The 20,330-nt window shown below is 39.1% G+C and overlaps 1 protein-coding gene across 4 annotated transcripts in view; it reads right to left on the bottom strand.

Annotated features, from left to right (window-relative positions):
* LOC109039705 (DDB1- and CUL4-associated factor 11) overlaps positions 1-11,982 on the bottom strand; it is a 30,977-nt gene extending 18,995 nt beyond the window's left edge. For 3 of the 4 annotated variants that reach the window (XM_019055318.2, XM_019055319.2, XM_019055320.2), the window contains exons 1-8: positions 11,533-11,982; positions 7,961-8,177; positions 6,601-6,702; positions 5,889-6,048; positions 3,313-3,459; positions 2,214-2,392; positions 1,360-1,452; positions 10-256 (exon numbers count right to left, since the gene is read on the bottom strand). In XM_019055318.2, coding sequence (XP_018910863.2) covers positions 10-256; positions 1,360-1,452; positions 2,214-2,392; positions 3,313-3,459; positions 5,889-6,048; positions 6,601-6,702; positions 7,961-8,177; positions 11,533-11,669 — 1,282 coding nt within the window. In that variant the 5' untranslated portion in view covers positions 11,670-11,982. The remainder of the gene's footprint in view (positions 1-9; positions 257-1,359; positions 1,453-2,213; positions 2,393-3,312; positions 3,460-5,888; positions 6,049-6,600; positions 6,703-7,960; positions 8,178-11,532) is intronic. The other variant, XM_019055316.2, reaches the window with a different exon arrangement.
* Positions 11,983-20,330: the final 8,348 nt, after the last annotated feature.

Here is a 20,330-nt window from a genome sequence, read left to right as displayed (position 1 = left end):
CATACTTACACTTTTTGGGGGCTTTCTGGAACCGATAATCCCATGCATGGGATGAAATGGCTTTTTCAGTTTTGTTGAGAGCATCTGCAGAGGAAAAAATACGAATATCCCATAATTTGATGGACTGATCTTTGCTATTGGTGATGAGATGTCTCCTGTCTTGTCTAGAATCAATGTAAGTGATTCCATCCAGATGGCCAGCAAGGATTCCGACAGGTTTTGGTGAGTTTTCATTTAAAGTGCGGGTGTCCCAAACCTATAAAATGTTTGATAAAAGAAAGTTGATTCTGCATTAGCAAAATATACTTAAGCAAAAAAATGTTTATTTTATATTTTAGGACCATCATGTTGCATTCCTTTCATCTCCATAAATATGCATCTTCAAACTTCTTGAAAATAATATTTTTTAGCAGGCCTTTTGATGAAAAATGCCAGTTATTATTCTTCAAAAATAAATGATAGAAAAAGTGAGAAAGAAACTGTTCTTATCAGTACTTCATATACTGCGCATGCATGCTTAGTATTACGCATGTAGAGTAAACTGTTGAAAAGCGTATCCATTAGCTTAACCGGTAATTTTTAATTCTTGCATTCTTGAAAATCAGCAAATGTACTTTGTTCACGGGAATTTTCTTTAAATTTGTTCTTTTATACCTCACGGTGCAATCGAAAATGCACCTACAGCCAGAGGAATGTTTATCAGGCGCCATCTAAGCTTCCCTAATGATGCACATTCAAATGATGACAGCAATTATGCAACTTTAAACTCGTTTTTCACGGGGAAATCTTTTTGCAAAAAATCCAGGAAAATTCCTATGAACTGAGTGCACTTTAAACATTTTAATAATGAAAAAATTATAACTTACAGAATCAGCTCACAGTAATCGACCTACTATGGTGTAGTGGTTGTAGCGCTTGTCGGCCTCCTATGGTGTAGTGGTTGTAGCGCTTGCTCTATAATCGGGAGGTCCTGGATTCGATTCCCGGCCAGGCGACCCGAGTTTGATGGTCTCAAACAATGGTTGCCTGGGACTGGTTCAGTAGGGACGGAGGGGGGATGGGACTTAAAGCGTGGGATTAGCCCTTGAGGGCTATTTGAAGTAGTTAGAAAAAAAAAAAAAAATAAATAAATGCACCCAGCGGCCTAACAAAATAGCTTTTGCTCACAAAATTCGACAGGTGCAAAATGACTGCCAAAACACAGCTATTTCAGTTGCAAGAAGTAAAATCAACCAAAAAGAGCCTTCTGCATTGCAGTGGAATTAATTAGTAAAAGAATATTTTTAGTTGCCAATATGCCCTCCACAACAGCAGATTTGTCGGACATCTTAACAAAAATAAGCCAATGATTTTTCTTACCTTGCAGAGACCATCATCGCCAGCACTATATAATATGTGAGAACTATCATCTGCATAGCTTACTGCATTGACATCCCGACTGTGAGCTTTGATCTAAAAACAATGGCAAAACTGATGATACAGCAAGCAGTTTGAGCAACAATTATTAATTTATATTTTTAAAAACTATTAACAGGCACAAGATGGTTTGAAATACGATGAAAACATGTGGACGATATCCATATGCTGAGAAAATATTTAGAAAAATATCGAGGCAACTGTGCTTTCTCTTGAGTTGACTTTACAGAAGTAAAAAGTAAATTGATTTGAAAGGAACTTCTCAAAAAAAAAACCTTCAAAATGAAATGAATGATAATTGAGACCAATGGAGATGTTGCATATGTGAGGGATTTGCAATTTGACGATTGATTCTTATGTAAAAGTTCGCGAGAGACACGATGGTGCCACTGGTTTTCTCTGAAATCAACTCCCAAGCTCAAAAAAAGCTTTCAAGTTGAGGCCAAATTGGAGGGGATATCCCACGCTATCCTGAGAGTCCACCTCTACATCAAGACAAACTCTCCATGCAAAGATAGGGAGCAAATACATTGACAGGGTTGCCGTGATTTCAGTTTTAGAGTCCTCAAATAAGGTGGCAGCCCTGTCAATGTACTTGCTCCCTATCTCTGCATGTAGACGAGGACTCTCAGGATTGCGTGGGATATCCCCTCCATTTTGGCCTTAACTTGAGAGCTTATTTTGGGCTTGGGAGTTGATGACCACTTCAAAATTTAAATTCACCTTTGACGAATAACCACTTCAAAATTTAAAAGCCAATGAATGAAGGATCAAAAAGATTTGATTTTTGAACTCACTCTAGTATGTTTGTCTCGCTCCAAATGGCAAATGTAAATGTTGCCATCATTTGCACCACCAATTATGTTCTGGCCATCTGCAGCGTAAGCCAAGGAAAAAATACAAAATCGCCTTTCTCCAGAGCAACTTGATAGGGAGATTTGGTCTTCTGGATCTTTATTTAAAGGAACTAGATGCACTAAGAAAGAGAAATAAATCTATGAAGCAGGCATGTCGTAACAATAAAATAACCCATCAAACAAGTTCTTCTTCCAAAAAAAATTGGATTCACATAAAAATTGAGAAAATGAAAAAGTCAACACTACTACAAAATTATTTATTCGATGAAAGCAAGCGATTTATTAAAGTATTTGTAGCGTATCAACCCTTTTGGGCAAAATTTGACGTTGCTGAAGTTTGGATACAACTAAGTCTTGTGCATGAAAGAAGAAATGTAAATCCAATAATGCAGAGTTAAGATTTCAAGGGCTAACCTGAAGTTCACTGTCCTGAAATCGCGGAGGAGGGTGAAATGGGGTTTTAAACTCGAAAATTAAGGTCCTCAAATAAACTGAAAGATCAAGTGTCGCTTCACAACTTCAAGTAATTTAGAGTAAGTTTTTCCATTTTGTCATTGCCAAGAGTACAAGAAGGATTGTAAACAAATATGAAACTTGATCAAGAAAGATTCAGCCTATGTAAAATCGTGGTCTCAATATCCAAAATGAAGTGATTTCAAACCTGACAATATATCAGTACTTTTTGTCTATGAGAGGATTGCATGAACGAAACTCAGTTCTGAAATGATTAGAAATCAGAAAGCTTGCAAGAATCAAACTATTATGTATCTTTAGGCTTTAAAAATCCAGTGTTTTGATTTTATCTTCATTGGTTTTAGCTCAAAAGTAGACAATCTAATAATTTTTACGCAAAAATTTGAGGAAAGCATGATCTGTTGCTCATCTATTCCCCCAAATAACTGAATTATTGATACAAAACGTGCAATTCATTTTAAGAAACTTCTAAACTTTACTTCCGCATTTGCTAGTGGTTTACATTGCTTTCCTCCGACGGCAGATTCTTTTGATGGTGAAAAAAACAAGACTGACAGAAACTTACCACTATCACACCAACTCGAGTAAGCAATAAAATTATTATCTGGACTGAATACTGCATCGAGAATGCTCCAGCTTACGTCCCGACCAGTGATGGTACTTATTGGTTTGAACTCGTCTCTTTCCGAATTATACAGTGTAATGTTGCAATCTGAGAAAAAGACAAGATTATCAGTTGATGAGGAGAAATTAAGCAGTCAGTAGTGAAAGACTGATCTAGTGGCAAGATCATTTGATCTGCATCTTGCAAAAACAGCATTCGTCTATTTCCTCTAGTCTTGAGAAAACTGCAAAAAACTGTGGAAGCCTTCTAAACACAAGATTAAAAAATCTTTAACAGTTAATTACTACAGTAGTGGACTAAAGAGAAGGAGCCCCAAACAGCTCCAGTCGCCTTCTTACTACATAGGCTGTCCCAAAACAACTGAGAGTAAGTCTGTATTTCAGAAACAATAATACGAGGGTCATCCAAAAAGTAAGGTTCCCTACCTTGTATCTTCCGAACGAAAAGAGATCAATCAAATCTGTAAAAACGTACATATTAGGCATACTCTAAGCTTTAAAACAAGCTCAAGTTTTTGAAAATCGGTTGAAGACTTCGCGAGAAAACTCAATTTTACTGAGACAACCTCCCGTCGTCGCGTGCCCAGCTCCGAGGTCAGGATGCGCGGAGAGTCCCTTACTTCAGACTCGGCTTATCGCCTCTAAACATCAAATCGAAAAGGAATTTAAAAGATTTTATCAAGTAGGCCTTACCTTACTTTTTGAGATAGTCTCCGCATATTTTTTGACATTTCTGGTTTCATTACAGCAGCTCTTTCATGCCTTCCGCGTAAAAGGTCTCGTCTTGGCTCCAAAACCAGTCATTGCCAGCGATCTGCACTTCCAAATCAGTTGCTTACCGTGGTAAAATTTTTCCCCAATCCTCCGTACTCTCTTAATTTAGCCTCAGGTGACTTTCGTCTATTCCTGAGATGAAAAACTCCCACTAAGGAAAGCGATTTCCAACCAATTTAGAGGTGCAGATCGCTGGCAATGACTGGTTTTGGAGCCAAGACGAGACCTTTTACGCGGAAGGCATGAAAGAGCTGCTGTAATGAAACCAGAAATGTCAAAAAATATGCGGAGACTATCTAAAAAAGTAAGGTAAGGCCTACTTGATAAAATCTTTTAAATTCCTTTTCGATTTGATGTTTAGAGGCGATAAGCCGAGTCTGAAGTAAGGGACTCTCCGCGCATCCTGACCTCGGAGGTGGGCACGCGACGACGGGAGGTTGTCTCAGTAAAATTGAGTTTTCTCGCGAAGTCTTCAACCGATTTTCAAAAACTTGAGCTTGTTTTAAAGCTTAGAGTATGCCTAATATGTACGTTTTTACAGATTTGATTGATCTCTTTTCGTTCGGAAGATACAAGGTAGGGAACCTTACTTTTTGGATGACCCTCGTAGATATTGAAACGCGGTTTGTGGGAGGTTGTAGCTCGTATCCTTAGCTATCCAACGAGCCCAAGATTAGCTCATTTGGTCAAAATTTCGCTGAGTTACAGCAATTTTCCGAAGCCGTTTAAAAGAAAACCCTACAGGATTTTTGAGTATTTTTTTCCTTGTCTGAACTGTTGTTCCGAGAGTCATGCAGTTGATCGCAACTTTGCGGATCACGTTGGCACTGGTCTAGATGCAAGTTCTAACATGTTTGCATGTGCTTTCATTGCATATCAGAGTTTTCTTCAACTTCCCTGAGCTCAGTGAAGCCAACATTGTCTAGCGTTAATGACACTTTCCTCGGCCGCCATGCGGAATCAAAGCCGCCGACTCGCGACCCTCGGAAAAAGCTGCATGCCACCGATAAATGGTGCTCTCCCCAAGTCAATTTTCTCCATAAGCAACTAACATCTCTTTCACGGTATCAGAGGCAGTTAAACCTCGGCGAACCCAGTAACAGATGGCATAGCGTTGCTCTTGTTTCAGCTCCGCGGGCGAACTCATTGTACCAAACGAGAACACGTGTCATTAACGCTAGACAATGCTGTCAGGGAAGTTTAAGAAAACTCTGATATGCAATGAAAGCACATGCAAACATGTTAGAATTTGGATCTAGACCAGTGCCAACGTGATCCACAAAGTTGCGATCAACTGCACGACTCTCGGAACAACAGTTCAGACAAGGAAAAAAATACTCAAAAATCCTGTAGGGTTATTTTTTACACGGCTCCGGAAAATTGCTGTAACTCAGCAAAATTTTGACCAAATGAGCTAATCTTGGTCTCGTTGGATAGCTAAAGATATGAGCTACAATTTTCCACAAACCGCGTTTCGATATCCATTATTGTTTCTGAAATACAGACTTACTCTCAGTTGTTTTGGGACAGCCTATGTAGAATGAAGTAATTGAAAACAAAGGACACTGGACTTTGGCTGTTTTCAAATGGCACGTAAGAATCTCAGAATTATAAAGCTATTTGATGTCTTCAAAATCTATCCTAAAAAGATTACAGTGGTAAAATATTATTCAAATAAATTTAAAAAAACAAAACGAAGCTAGAAGGTTCGATATCCAAGGTAAAGATTAAAAATGAGAATACCTTGACAAGCAGAGATGAATCTTGAGCCATCGTTGGAGTAGACGCCACAAAAAAGTTTCTGATTATGTTTGATGATGTGGTTCAACTGGGTTGGGAAGTATGATGATGATATTTTAGCCTGATCACCAGCTGTAAAACGGTCCGCTCCAAACATTCCAGTCTGCATCAAGAAAGTACGCGACTATTTACATAGGATATTGAACCTCAAAAGTACCACCAAAAATTTAACTGAAATTGGCTACAAGTTTAGTGAATAAAACCTGCTATCAAATCTATCAATGGAGGATTTGCACAAGAATTTTGTATTTTTTTAAGAAATTTAAAATAAAAGAAAAGGTTGTGTAATTTCATTTACTTAGTTCACTGTTTTTTATATATATATATATATATATATATATATATATATATATATATTCTGATGGATTCATTTAGTTTGACGCTGACACTGATGATAACATTTATCCATGTTTTCATAGTTTGTCATAGATTCACAGTCCAAGTTTATACATTGGTGACATCAATGATGCATAAACCTATGAGTCTTCACCTCAATGAATGAAGGGATTTTAAATAAATGGTGACATAAAAGGGACCGCATTTGCGTTCATCTACTCCAAGGATACCTTCATTGCTTAGAGTGCGAGCAGATGACAAGGGTGAATTCATTTGAGATAGATTACAATAATGTTTTGGTTGATAGAACAAGACTGACCTGTCTGGCTTGGATCATCTGTAGAACACTGTTAGGCCTCTCTTTGGCTTTGTTGTGCCGGAGTCCGGCATTTTGTTGCATCAACAAATAGAAGTCACTATTCTGGGGGAAAAAAAGCAAACAAAATTAAGGACTCTACCGGACATTTCGACACAACTTTGAAGATAGGAGAGATTGACAGCAAAGGTTGACTATAAAAAGGAGAAAAATTGCAGATTATACTTCGATCAATTATCTGTAGTAGTATACCATAATTTAAAAAAGTAATTTCTCACTTTCTATTGAATGTGCTACGATCTTTCAGTAAGATATGCCTTTCTTATATTCCATGCCACAAAAACCAGCAGTTGGGGGATGGAGTCAAATGACTGACTCAGTCAATTGTTTAGAGACTTTAATCCAAATAAAGTTGCATAATGAAATAGTCAGAACTAAACAGAGATGAATAAACTTTTTAACAAATTGCCGCACCCATTACTAGACTCTGATCTGCAGTCGTCTGTCTTCATGGTTTTAACTGTGGTATAGGATACTTAAGCCTTTTCTGAAAATTTTAAGGCCTGAAATTAACTCCTAGATCTCTGTAGCTACAACACCAACAACAACTTTAAAAATTTCTTATCTGTAGCCACTATTAGCCTTCCGTTACAAAAAAAGCAAGATACATCCAAGACTCAAAGATTCAGACTCCAAGACAGCACTGAAAGAGGTTAGACCATTATCATTCTTTGGATTCAATTCACTATATAGGAGAATCTCCAGGGAGATGACGCCACTAAATGAAAATACATTTCGAGCCATAATTATCTCTAAAATTTATTTCATGAAAATGTGCCTGAGTAGATATTTCGTTCCTTAGATGGCCTTTTCAGGCAAGGTATCTATCGTCAGTGATAAGCAAATCTATCACACTAGAAGCACGAAGTAGCTGATTAAGAAACAAAAAAGCCACCACTTGCACCATAGGTAATCAACCATAATCCTAATCAATAATGATATTATTTAAGCATATTTTTAAATGATAAGGTAATTACTTGTAGAACACATACAAATTTGCCTATTCAATTCACCTCAGAGCGGACGCACCGTATGTTGAGACAAAAGTCAAGTATTGTTTAGAACACCACTCATCAGTAATACCATCTGACTGCATGTATTATCCTGTTGAGTGGTGCTCATTTGGTGGTAATCAGAGATTGACATTTGTCTCAACATACGATGCGTCCGCTCTAGCACCGTTGCTATATTCTTAGTAAAGTATGGTCATTACTTTGACCCGTACCTAAATATCAATTAAGGAATCGCTTCGAGTTATTTCCTATTAAAACATTTAGGTAATGATCAAATTAACTGTGCACACCTTCAATTTGGTGGTATTCGGTTTCAAATCGGTACGAGGATGAGGAATGGATCTACGCATTGGGATCCCATCAAAATGGATATTGACCATGTCATCATAACTGTCATCATCGTCTCCTTCTGTATCATCATAGTCATCTTCAGTATCATCTAATTCATCATAGTCATCATCATCAGGATTGTAAAACCATCGTAAGAAATACACTGAGTCCGCATTCCTGCAGAGCAAAATGCAAAAGTTAAGATTCCTTAGAAGCCACAAGTGATGTTCCATCGACAGAAAAGTTCAAATGTGAACTGATGATATCTGTGGGCTTGCAGCATCATATCAGAAATACAAATGAATGCTCCTTGGTAGTAAGATTGAAATATGAAAATCTCCAATATTCCACCAAATGTTTTGAGATCTGGAGAATGAGCCTGTTGCAAGGTGCAGGGACTTGAGAATTGATAACTGATTCCAATGGCAAATTTCACGAAAAGAACGATGATCCTGATAAAAAAGCTTGAAATGACCTCTCAAACTCAGAAAAAACTGTTTATGGAACCGACTCATTCGAAACGGTCACCTTAATGTAGGGCTGGATCTGGCACACTCGTTACAACACATCGCGAGACAAACCTTGTCTTTTCATCACTTACAATGCATTTTCCCATAAGGAATTGGCAGCCGCTTTTCAAATGCAAATATCGAGTCAATCGATTTTTTGAACAAAATGGAATTCAGAAATGGATTCCTAGGACGTATAAATGGTTGGGACCTTCATTAGATAAATAAGAACCGACGGGATAAACCCTATTTTTAAGTAAAACTGTAGCCAATGGGCAATTGTTTCCATCTACCACAGTGACAACGGACATGGACGTTAGCTCAATATTCAGCCATTTTCATGAGTTTTTACTTATTTGCCACTGTTGCAAGGTAAATTACGTTTGTAGATCAATTCTTTAGTGCCTTAGGATCATATTAAAAGCTATAATGGTACACATTGTTGCTTATTAATTCAGAATACACTCCCGCAGTCCAACGCTCAATCCATGGATGTTCTCTCAATGCGTGTAAATCATTCTTAACTCTTCAACAAACATCTAAATATCATTCAGAACATTCTCACGTTTAATACACTTATGTTACTACTTTAAGATCCTGTGTGTTTTTAATGTGACACTATGCAGAGAGATGTATTGATAAGTTTGGGAACCGAAGAAGGATCCTGCGTCTACTTTCCTTGCCTTCATCCAAAACATACCGGTCTTCTCATCTCATCAGTATTGTCAAAGGTAAGTTCTTTTTATCATCAATGATTGATACTATCATTTTGGTGTCTTCAGTGAAACATTGAAGGGTAAATATTAAGAAATAACAACTGACTCGCTACATCCAGGTTTGAGCGTTGGATTGCCGGAGTGTGTTCTGAATTAATAAGTAACAATGTGTACCATTAGAGCTATTAACATGATTTTAAGGCACCAAACAATTGATTTAAAAAAGAAACTTACCTTCAAATAGCAACAAAGAAGTAAAAACTCATGAAAATGGCTAATTATTGGGCGTTTGAGTTTAGCAGAGATTCAGTCTTGGCTCAGAAGGCTCTAGGACATACAGAAAACCCTGCCGCAGATCATCAGTAAGCAGGAGCGTGTCACCGATGCGCATCTGCTCTTAGCTCTGGTGGAGAAAGAAAGAACTTTAATTGCCTAATCAATTAGCAATTCCGTCATTTATGTCATGATCCGCAGTGGCCTGGAGACAGCGTGTTCGCCTTTAGGGTGAGCGGCCCCCGGATTGCGACTCAGTGCATATAAAATTGTTGCTGTCAACATACTACACACAGAGTCATAAGTACCGCGAGTGGCTATAAAGGAATACTTTCTTCCATGAAATAAGAGCGAGGCGTGCTTTATGACGCACGTAATTGAAGAGGGCTCCTCTTGAAGAAAAGCCTCTGAACCTAGGGTGTAGGGCCCCTATATAATACATAAGTGTTTAAGGGTATACAGGGACCCTAATTTTACATGGACCGTCCAATTATCTTCTTTCTCTTTTAGAGGAAAAAGCGGACTCCAAAGACAGACATAAATGTGACATTAGTGGGCAGTAAACGTATGAGTATAAACCTTTACAAAGGGGCCGTCCACAAATCATGTAAGGCACTTACCGGGGGGAGAGGGTCCAGATCTGCCTTACGTAAGCCAAACGCTCAGATTTCGTTTTCTTCCAAATTTCGTTAATTTAAAGACTTACTAGTCCAAATTTAGTTTTTTTAGACCTTTAATATTTTTTTGTTAAATTGTAATTTTTCTGAACTTTTTGCATTTAAAAATTGGTTACTTTTTTCAATATGTAGGTACAACTGTTATCCTTCATGATCTCCTAGCAGCGATTAGTCATGTTTAAAACAATACATACCGATTTGTTTCAACACCATTTTTCATTGGTGTATGCATTTAAACGGCAGATGAGGGGGGGGGGGGGTTTGGCCAGCCTTACAAGTGCCTTGGGGGGGGGAGGGGAGGAGTCTAAAAATCGGAAAAAATTGCCTTAGGTGATTAATGGACGGCCCCAAAGGATAATTTTGACAATTCTTATTAGTATTTTTAGTATTCCTTATGGTCGTTTTACTCCAAATTCTATATCCTATAAATAAAAGAAGAGCAATTGTGCAGATTTTCTTTTTACATAAAAGGGATCTTTCAGTTTAAAAGATTCCGTCTTGACCCGCAGGATATTTTGTTAGCCCTGCCTGTCCCTACCTGAAGGCGAGGGCTGACAGAAAATCCATCTCCAGGTGCGGAGTGCCAAGAGTCTGCAGAAGGGGAACATCGATGCTCCTGACTGCGCACCAGACATTTTCCGATAGAAATTTGGCAGGATTTTTCGTCAGTCTTACCATTGCCCTGCCTTCGGAGCTCAGGACAGAATCTCTGCTAAACACTTGACTCTAATTATTGAGCTAACGTACATGTATGTTATCACTGTGGCAGATGTAAACAATTGCCCATTGACTACATACGGTCTTCCTTAAAAATAGGGTTTATACCATCGGTTCTTTTTTATCTAATGAAGGTTTTAAGCATTTGAACATCAAAGGAGTCTATTTCTGAATTCCATTTAGTTCAAAAAATCATCAATTGACTCGTTATTTACATTTGAAAAGCGGCTGCCAATTTCTTGTAAGAAAAGACCAAGTTTGTCATGCGATGTGACGTAACGAGGGTACGGGATCCGTTGCCGCGTTAAAGTGACCGTTTTAAAAATTCGAATTTTGAGGCGTTTTTTAGTTGATTTTATGGGGGTTTCAGGTGATAAAAAACTCTGGGAAAATTCCTGTGACATTAGGAGCCTTAGTTCTTTCCATCATAGCAATAAAAAAAAAAATGGTGCAACAGGCCCATTACACCAAGCTTGAAATACCTAAGCGCAAGTTCCATTCTCTTATCAAAGGAAATGCAGACACAGAAGACCAGGAAAGTCTCAGTGAGAGTAACTATGAGCTGTATAAAAATACTTATTCGAATAAATACTTAATACTAAATAAATACTTTAATTAAATAAATAAAGCAGATTGGAACCTTCTATCATCATAGTCCTCGATGGCTACCAGATCCACTGAGCGTTCCCTATTGTTAGCTTCGGAGTTTCGATTGGAGCTGCTCCTCAAAACTCTTCTTGACGGCTCTGGATCCATCCTAGTTGATAATATACCCATGAAAAAAACCTTTAGGCACAGTTAAAAAAACCTCCATCGTCAGACAAAGACCGAAGACATGGGCCTGCACAGATCGAGAAGAGATAGCATAAGTAATCACACAATTGAAACTGTTGGAAGAAGTAAACGGGGGCAGCTAGAACTTGATTTTGCACGAAAAGTTCACGCGAACACTAAAAAATGTCTGAAATAAGAGGCTGATGAGTAGAATTCGGATATCGTACATGAGAAATTGATAGTCCCTGTAGTCCCAGTCCCATGCAACTGTATGGTTATCATAGTACACATAGAATAGAAAGAATAATGGAATAATGCAATAATGAATTGCATTGACGTATAATACAATCTAGACCGCGCATTAGAAAATTTCGGCAAGACTAGAGACCCTTCAGGCGAGACGATAAGCAACCTAGCAACACTCAGTAAGTGTACCGAACCGACCGAGACAATGGAAATGCCAGTTGTTGCCTGAAACGGGTACACTTAGCTCGTATATCCGGCGGTATCAACTAGGCTGAAGGCGCGTCTTTACCCTCCTAGCTGTCTTACCTTCCCCGCACTTTCGATCGATACTTAACTATACTCGGCATCGATACTCCACGATATCGATACCATGCAGTATCGATGCCAAGACCCCAGTATCGACGGTATCGATACTTAATCTGATTTGGCCATGAAGAAGGCCTCTTTCTTTTTTAAAAAATTCTCTCCCCACTATTTCACCTTCATGATGCACTGTGACAAACGACGGAGTAATCAAGTTTCTCAAGATGATTATACTTCAATAAAAATGGTAAAAGCTCAGTTCGATAACTGTAGATAAGGGCTCAAAATAGTTGACTAAGGACGCCAACAGGGCTTTTTCGAGAGAGGCGTAAATCTGGCGGAATTTAATTTAACGGCCGACAGACACATGCACACTCAGAATCACGGCATAATTCAGAAATAGTATCGATGGTATCGATACCTCATATAGGGATGTCGATACTTATCCGATACTTGCAAAGTATCGATACTTTCGATCGATACTTAACGATACTCGGCATCGATACTCCACGATATCGATACCATGCAGTATCGATGCCAAGACCCCAGTATCGACGGTATCGATACTTAATCTGATTTGGCCATGAAGAAGGCCTCTTTTTCTTTTTTAAAAAATTCTCTCCCCGCTATTTCATCTTCATGATGCACTGTGACAAACGACGGAGTAATCAAGTTTCTCAAGATGATTATACTTCAATAAAAATGGTAAAAGCTCAGTTCGATAACTGTAGTTAAGGGCTCAAAATAGTTGACTAAGGACGCGAACAGGGCTTTTTCGAGAGAGGCGTAAATCTGGCGGAATTTAACGGCCGACAGACATATGCACACTCAGAATCACGGCATAATTCAGAAATAGTATCGATGGTATCGATACCTCATAAGTATCGATACTTCAGCTCGATGATCGATACCGGTATCGATGCTTAGAGTCGATACCAGTATCGATACCGAGTATCGATACTTCCCTGAGTATCGACATCCCTAACCTCATAAGTATCGATACTTCAGCTCGATGATCGATACCGGTATCGATGCTTAGAGTGGATACCAGTATCGATACCGAGTATCGATACTTCCCTGAGTATCGACATCCCTACATCTTACCCTGAGAGTCCACGTCAACATCAAGACAAACTCTTAGGGATGTCGATACTCAGGGAAGTATCGATACTCGGTATCGATACTGGTATCGACTCTAAGCATCGATACCGGTATCGATCATCGAGCTGAAGTATCGATACTTATGAGGTATCGATACCATCGATACTATTTCTGAATTATGCCGTGATTCTGAGTGTGCATATGTCTGTCGGCCGTTAAATTCCGCCAGATTTACGCCTCTCTCGAAAAAGCCCTGTTCGCGTCCTTAGTCAACTATTTTGAGCCCTTAACTACAGTTATCGAACTGAGCTTTTACCATTTTTATTGAAGTATAATCATCTTGAGAAACTTGATTACTCCGTCGTTTGTCACAGTGCATCATGAAGATGAAATAGCGGGGAGAGAATTTTTTAAAAAAGAAAAAGAGGCCTTCTTCATGGCCAAATCAGATTAAGTATCGATACCGTCGATACTGGGGTCTTGGCATCGATACTGCATGGTATCGATATCGTGGAGTATCGATGCCGAGTATCGTTAAGTATCGATCGAAAGTATCGATACTTTGCAAGTATCGGATAAGTATCGACATCCCTACAAACTCTCCATGGAAAGATAGGGAGTAACCACATTGACAGGGCTGTCACTTTATTTAGAGTCCCTTTATACCCAGAGTAGCGACAACTCGATTATCAGCTGACTGGCAGCCGACCTTGGCTGGCCATGGAGGCCGAAACTAGTGCACTCAAACGAACGATATTGAGGGATAAGGATCAGGAATCCTGCGATGTCTGTCACACAAAAACAACAACATCAACAAATTGATCAATTAAAAAGAAAATGAGATTGGTTTGTGAATAATTTCTTAATCTATTTTCATTTTGGACCGATGGAAATAACAATTTACTCTCGATAAACCACAATTAGGTAAGATTTTCATGTTCACATTCGAGGTACCGCCATCTTGGTGCACTAGTTTCGGCCTCCATGAGCGAGAACCAATCAGAATTGGATTTTTTTTTAGGCCACTTTCAGCCCAATCCTGGCCCAACCAAAAGTGAGTTGTCGTAACTCTGGGTATAAAGGGACTCTAACTTTATTTGGAGACTCCAAAACTGAAAACACGGCTACCCTGCTAATGAATTTGCTCCCTGTCTTTGCATGGAGAGTTTGTCTTGATGTAGAGGTGGACTCTCAGGGTAGGGTGGGATATCCCCTCCATTTTGGCCTCAACTTGAGAGCTTTTTGTGAGCTTGGGAGTTGATTTCAGAGAAAACCAGTGGCACCATTGTGTTTCTCGCGAACTTTTAAAGAAGAATCAACAGTCAAATCGCAAATCCCTCACACATGCAACATCTCCATTCTGTCAGTTATGTAACCAACACTTGGAAATGTGAAATGACAGATAATACAAAAGATGAAACTTGGCATTTCTTGAGATTTGAGGTGGAATTATTGCTACCTAAAAAGTTTCCAAACTTTGGGGACTACCTTTTAGTTGAATAATTTCAATTTGAGGATATGGTGTAGTGAGAAATAAGTGCTGCACACCTATGAATCACTGGTTTTCATCAAAATTAATGTTTTCATTGCAAAATAAGCTGACTTATTATTAATGGTCTGGTCGAGAAGACTTTAGCGAACAATTTGATGACCACTCTGAAACTTCTGGCTCCATTTGGCGAGATTAACACTGCACCTAATACAACTGCTAAAATAAGTAGCCAAATGTGGTGACATTTTTTTCTATGACTTTTCTCGCTTTAGAATAAACATTTCAGTTCAAAATGGCAATTTTCTTGAATACTCCTTTCGGCAGTTATTGCCAAAGAATCCATGATCTGTACTGATTTATTACCACAAATTGCTCTTTTGCCTCAAAATCGGGGTTGATGACGGCGTAACAGACCGGACATTTTCAGCCTTTAAAGTCTCATATTATGAAATGTAATCATAATTAATCATTTTTTTAAGGATGGATAAGTCCAAGTACATCATTCCTATTTATTTATCAACTTAGTTTTCAATCATTTTGCCATAAGTCATTTATTACCCACTGCGACACGACTATTCCTTTTAATGTTAAATCATCCTACTGATGGGTGTTCAATTACGCACTTGTAAGTAAGTGAGAGCTTATCCTTTAGTCATTTATGCACAGTTTGTTATTGGAATTGTGAATAGACATACTCCATTCTGAATCCATCCCCCATTTATGATGATCTTCGCCTAAATTTTGTCTAAATTTTTACTTACTTTACGTAGTAGAGTTTGAAGCATGTAATTTTAAACTTCTCCATCAGCTACCCTGAATTTTCAAGATGTTTGAACAACTGACTCTGATGTTAGGTCAAAAATTCGACCAGTTTTCTTTTCAAAATTTTAAGCAGGACATACTGCATGTACATATTAGCAACTTCCAAAATTTACTTTTATGTGAATGATTAATGTTAGTTGTTAACATTCTTAATAGAGTTGTCAAATGCCCTGCTCACCCAAAATCTATGATGAACGCAGGGCAAATAAGATGTTAAGAACAACAAGCGCTCTGTTTCGTACCTATTTCCATCCTGCTCATAGGTACAGCAGGTCAAGAGTATGGCCACTGGAGTTACCACCTCTGATTGGCTCAGCCATCTTAGGCTGAATGGAGCCCTTAGGACCCAAAAATGGCGGACGCCATAAAGTTAATGTAATGCAAAATGATTCAAAATGTAGTTGTCTTTGCTTATCGTAACGAGAACTTTACCCAAATGCACTATTGCGACCTTTTTACATATTTTTAAGGCTAATCGTGTGCAATTTTTGAGAAAAATGATCTTAGATGGAGTAAGGTTGGCAGCAAGTGCGGTTGGTGATAACCGTCAAAAGTTGGCAATGACCCCCCTCCCATCCTCAAAAACCAAAACAAAGCACCGCCATTTTTGGGTCCTAAGCCTCTCCATGGGACCCAGTGGCCATACTCTCTCAATATAGGCACTCTAGCTTAAGGCCTAGATACACACGGCGATTAATCGCCGCGATTGCAATCGCGGCGTTTGAACGCAGGTGTATTCGGTCAATCGCCGCGACGGGCGAGTGAAATTCTCGGAATTTCTCCAATCGCCGCGATTGAATTCAAAGTAGGATTCAATCCTACTTTTTGGGCGAGTAGATGCATTTGTTGAGTCCTGTTTATTCTTGATGGATGCGAAATCCACCAGTACATGTGGTCTACATGTGTTTTTGTTTACGTTCTTCTGTCTTCCTGCTGTCTTCGTGGTTCTCGCACAGAGTTGCTAAAAGAAATTTCATCGAATGAAATTTCGTGAAATTTCTTTTTTCCCCATGAAATTTCTCTCGACCGACAAAATGTCTAAAATGCTTGTTTTTTCAAACAGAATTTGTTTTTATTTTTAAAGAGAATAGTATTCGTCAATTAGACCAATTGGAGCTACTTATTTATCAAATATTTCCTATTTAAAAAAAGAAATACGTTAGCGAAGGAAACTGTTAGTTTCTGAAAAATCATTTAAATTGTTTCAAGGATAGTTTAAGATCCCTCCCTCGCTTTTGTACCAAAAAAGGATAGACTATTAGGGGGAACTAGGATTCTTTATAGTTGAGAAATTTGTTATGTTCCAAATATGAAAGCTAACGTCTTACTTTATCCGTAAAATTTATTTTGGTGTTCAACCGGTACGGCTGTGTGTTTAACCAAGATTTGAGAAAAAAATTCAAAATTATGTTTTTGCTGTTTTACTCACCTTTCTGGGCATTTCTAAAGTTCCTTTTCACAGTTTACCACGTGTGTTTAAAGGGAATTAAGGAGATTCTAGAGTCCCTTTATACCCAGAGTTAAGACAACTCACTTTTGGTTCGGCTGAAAGTGGCCTAAAAAAAAATCCAATTCTGATTGGTTCTCGCTCATGGAGGCCGAAACGAGTGCACCAAGATGGCGGTACCTCGAATGTGAACAAGAATAATGAAAATATCACCTAATTGTGGTTTATCAAGAGTAAATTGTCATTTCCATCGGTCCAAAATGAAAAGAGAATAAGAAATTATTCACAAACCAATCTCATTTTCTTTTTAATTGATCAATTTGTTGATGTTGTTGTTTTTGTGTGACAGACATCGCAGGATTCCTGATCCTTATCCCTCAATATCGTTCGTTTGGGTGCACTCGTTTCGGCCTCCATGGCCAGCCAAGGCCGGCTGCCAGTCAGCTGATAATCGAGTTGTCTTAACTCTGGGTATAAAGGGACTCTAGGAGATTCATAAGTTTTTAGGGTTTAATCCTGCATTCTGAGTGTTATATGAAATTTCTGGAAATTTCCTAATGAAATTTATTTTTATAATTTTTCATTTTTGTAAAGATGTAGCAATTTCTAGAGTCCCTTTATACCCAGAGTTAAGACAACTCGATTATCAGCTGACTGGCAGCCGGCCTTGGCTGGCCATGGAGGCCGAAACGAGTGCACCCAAACGCACGATATTGAGGGATAAGGATCAGGAATCCTGCGATGTCTGTCACACAAAAACAACAACATCAACAAATTGATCAATTAAAACGAAAATTAGATTGGTTTGTGAATAATTTCTTAATCTATTTTCATTTTAGACCGATGGAAATAAAAATTTACTCTTGATAAACCACAATCAGGTAATATTTTCATTATTCTTGTTCACATTCGAGGTGCCGCCATCTTGGTGCACTCGTTTTGGCCTCCATGAGCGAGAACCAATCAGAATTGGATTTTTTTTTAGGCCACTTTCAGCCCAACCAAAAGTGAGTTGTCTTAACTCTGGGTATAAAGGGCCTCTAGCAATTTCTATTGCTCTCAAGAAGAAAATTAAGAATATCAGAGATATTATTCCCGTGGACGAGTTTTGGTACTCTACTGCGCAGTGACGTACTATTGCTACTCAGTCAGGGACCAGTTCTATAGGACCCTGGACTATGGAACGCCGTTAGTGTCAAAACCCTTTTCTTGCGCGCGCGGAATTTTTTCTGGCGCGCGGAATTTTTTTTCGGCTACTATGGAACGCCGTTAGTGTCAAAACCCTTTTCTTGCGCGCGCGGAATTTTTTCTGGCGCGCGGAATTTTTTTTCGGCGCGCGGAAAGAAAAAACCCGTTTTCGATGAAAATCTCTGAATTTCCGGATTCCGTGCCGGTTTTCGATATATTTGCGCCGTTTGTGTCAAAACTATTTTTGTCGGCGCGCCGCTTCAAATCTGTTCCGCGCGCGGAATTTTCGATATATCGATTCCTGCTGGCCGTTTGTGTCAAAACTATTTTTTCCGGCGCGGCGCTCCAAATCTGTTCCGCGCGCAGAATTTTCGGTACATCGATTCCTGCTTGCCGATCGTGTCAAAACTGTTCTTTCCGGCGCTGCACCAGAAAATAATTCGAAAAAGTGGCGCGCGGAATTATTTTCTGGTGCAGCGCCGGAAAAAACAGTTTTGACACGATCGGCGAGCAGGGATCGATATATCGAGAATTCTGCGCGCGGAACAGATTTGGAGCGCCGCGCCGGAAAAAATAGTTCTGACACAAACGGCGAGCAGGAATCGATATATCGAAAATTCCGCGCGCGGAACAGATTTGAAGCGGCGCGCCGACAAAAATAGTTTTGACACAAACGGCGCAAATATATCGAAAACCGGCGCGGAATCCGGAAATTCAGAGATTTTCATCGAAAACGGGTTTTTTCTTTCCGCGCGCCGGAAAAATATTCCGCGCGCCAGAAAAAATTCCGCGCGCGCAAGAAAAGAGTTTTGACACTAACGGCGTTCCATACCTGGACTCCCGTAAGAGTCAATGTAAAAATTCGTGAGCAGGTACTAGTGCTGCTATCTCGCGTAGGATCCTCGCAACTCACTGCTGTTATCAGTTGTTGGACTTCATTAAAATCCGTAGGATCGCGTATAACTGCAAAAAATCGAATTTTTCATCGTACCATTGCAGGCGGTGAGTCCTACATTGACGAAAGGGGTCGGAAAACGCCAAAAATATACTTATTTTTCAAGAATTCAGCCGCCTTATGTGTTATTTTTCAATCTCCGGCTTAACCTCACTTTTGGAGCGGGCGATGGATGAGTCGAGGTTCGAGGGGAAGGATCCTCTGAGTTGACTAGGATCCTACGCGAGAATGCGCTGCAATCACCCGCTCACAACAGAACGGCGTCCTATAGAACTCGTCCCTGACTCAGTTCAGTAGTGCTCATAGCATAGAATAATAAAGCTAACGTATTATTCTATGCTCATAGAAGTTTCTAGATCCTCGTATCCTCGTGGTCGCCCTGCAGTTTTGAAGAGTTTAGTGTGAAAAGTTTCCCATTTTCATTTCAATCTTCGTCAGTCTTCGGGTACATGAACTGGTAATAATGTGAAGTGTTTTTTCTAACGGTTTTACTCAACTGCTGTTGAGAAAGCCAAAGGAAGTGTGTGTGTGTGTGTGTGTATTATTCTATGCTCATAGAAGTTTCTAGATCCTCGTATCCTCGTGGTCGCCCTGCAGTTTTGAAGAGTTTAGTGTGAAAAGTTTCCCATTTTCATTTCAATCTTCGTCAGTCTTCGGGTACATGAACTGGTAATAATGTGAAGTGTTTTTTCTAACCGTTTTACTCAACTGCTGTTGAGAAAGCCAAAGGAAGTGTGTGTGTGTGTGTGCAGTGTGCAGCAGGAATCAGGATTGTACTTTTAGCCGAAGGCGCAAGTGAAATCTTTTGATTTAGAAATAGTGTTGTACTGATAAAAATCAACTGAGTGTCACAAAATCAAAGATACTTGACTTCAAGCATTACCTTTAATTTGATTATTAGCAAGTCTCTTTGATTCTGCGTCAGAAGTTGACTGAATCATCTTTGCTCGTGTTTTGATAAGATACTTCAAATCAAAGTCTTTCGCATTGACCTCTGCAGAAGGTATGTATCTATACTATTTCATTAGTTTGCGAAAGTAAAATGTATTCTGTCTACAGATGGCTGTAGATTCCTATCTTATCTATATAAAGGAATAGAAGCCAAAAAAA

The sequence above is a fragment of the Bemisia tabaci genome, chromosome 2 (genome assembly GCF_918797505.1).
Source record: "Bemisia tabaci chromosome 2, PGI_BMITA_v3".
NCBI classification, from domain to species: Eukaryota; Metazoa; Arthropoda; class Insecta; order Hemiptera; family Aleyrodidae; genus Bemisia; species Bemisia tabaci.
Note: the sequence above shows the minus strand (reverse complement) of the source record. Positions and strands in the feature narration are given on the sequence as shown.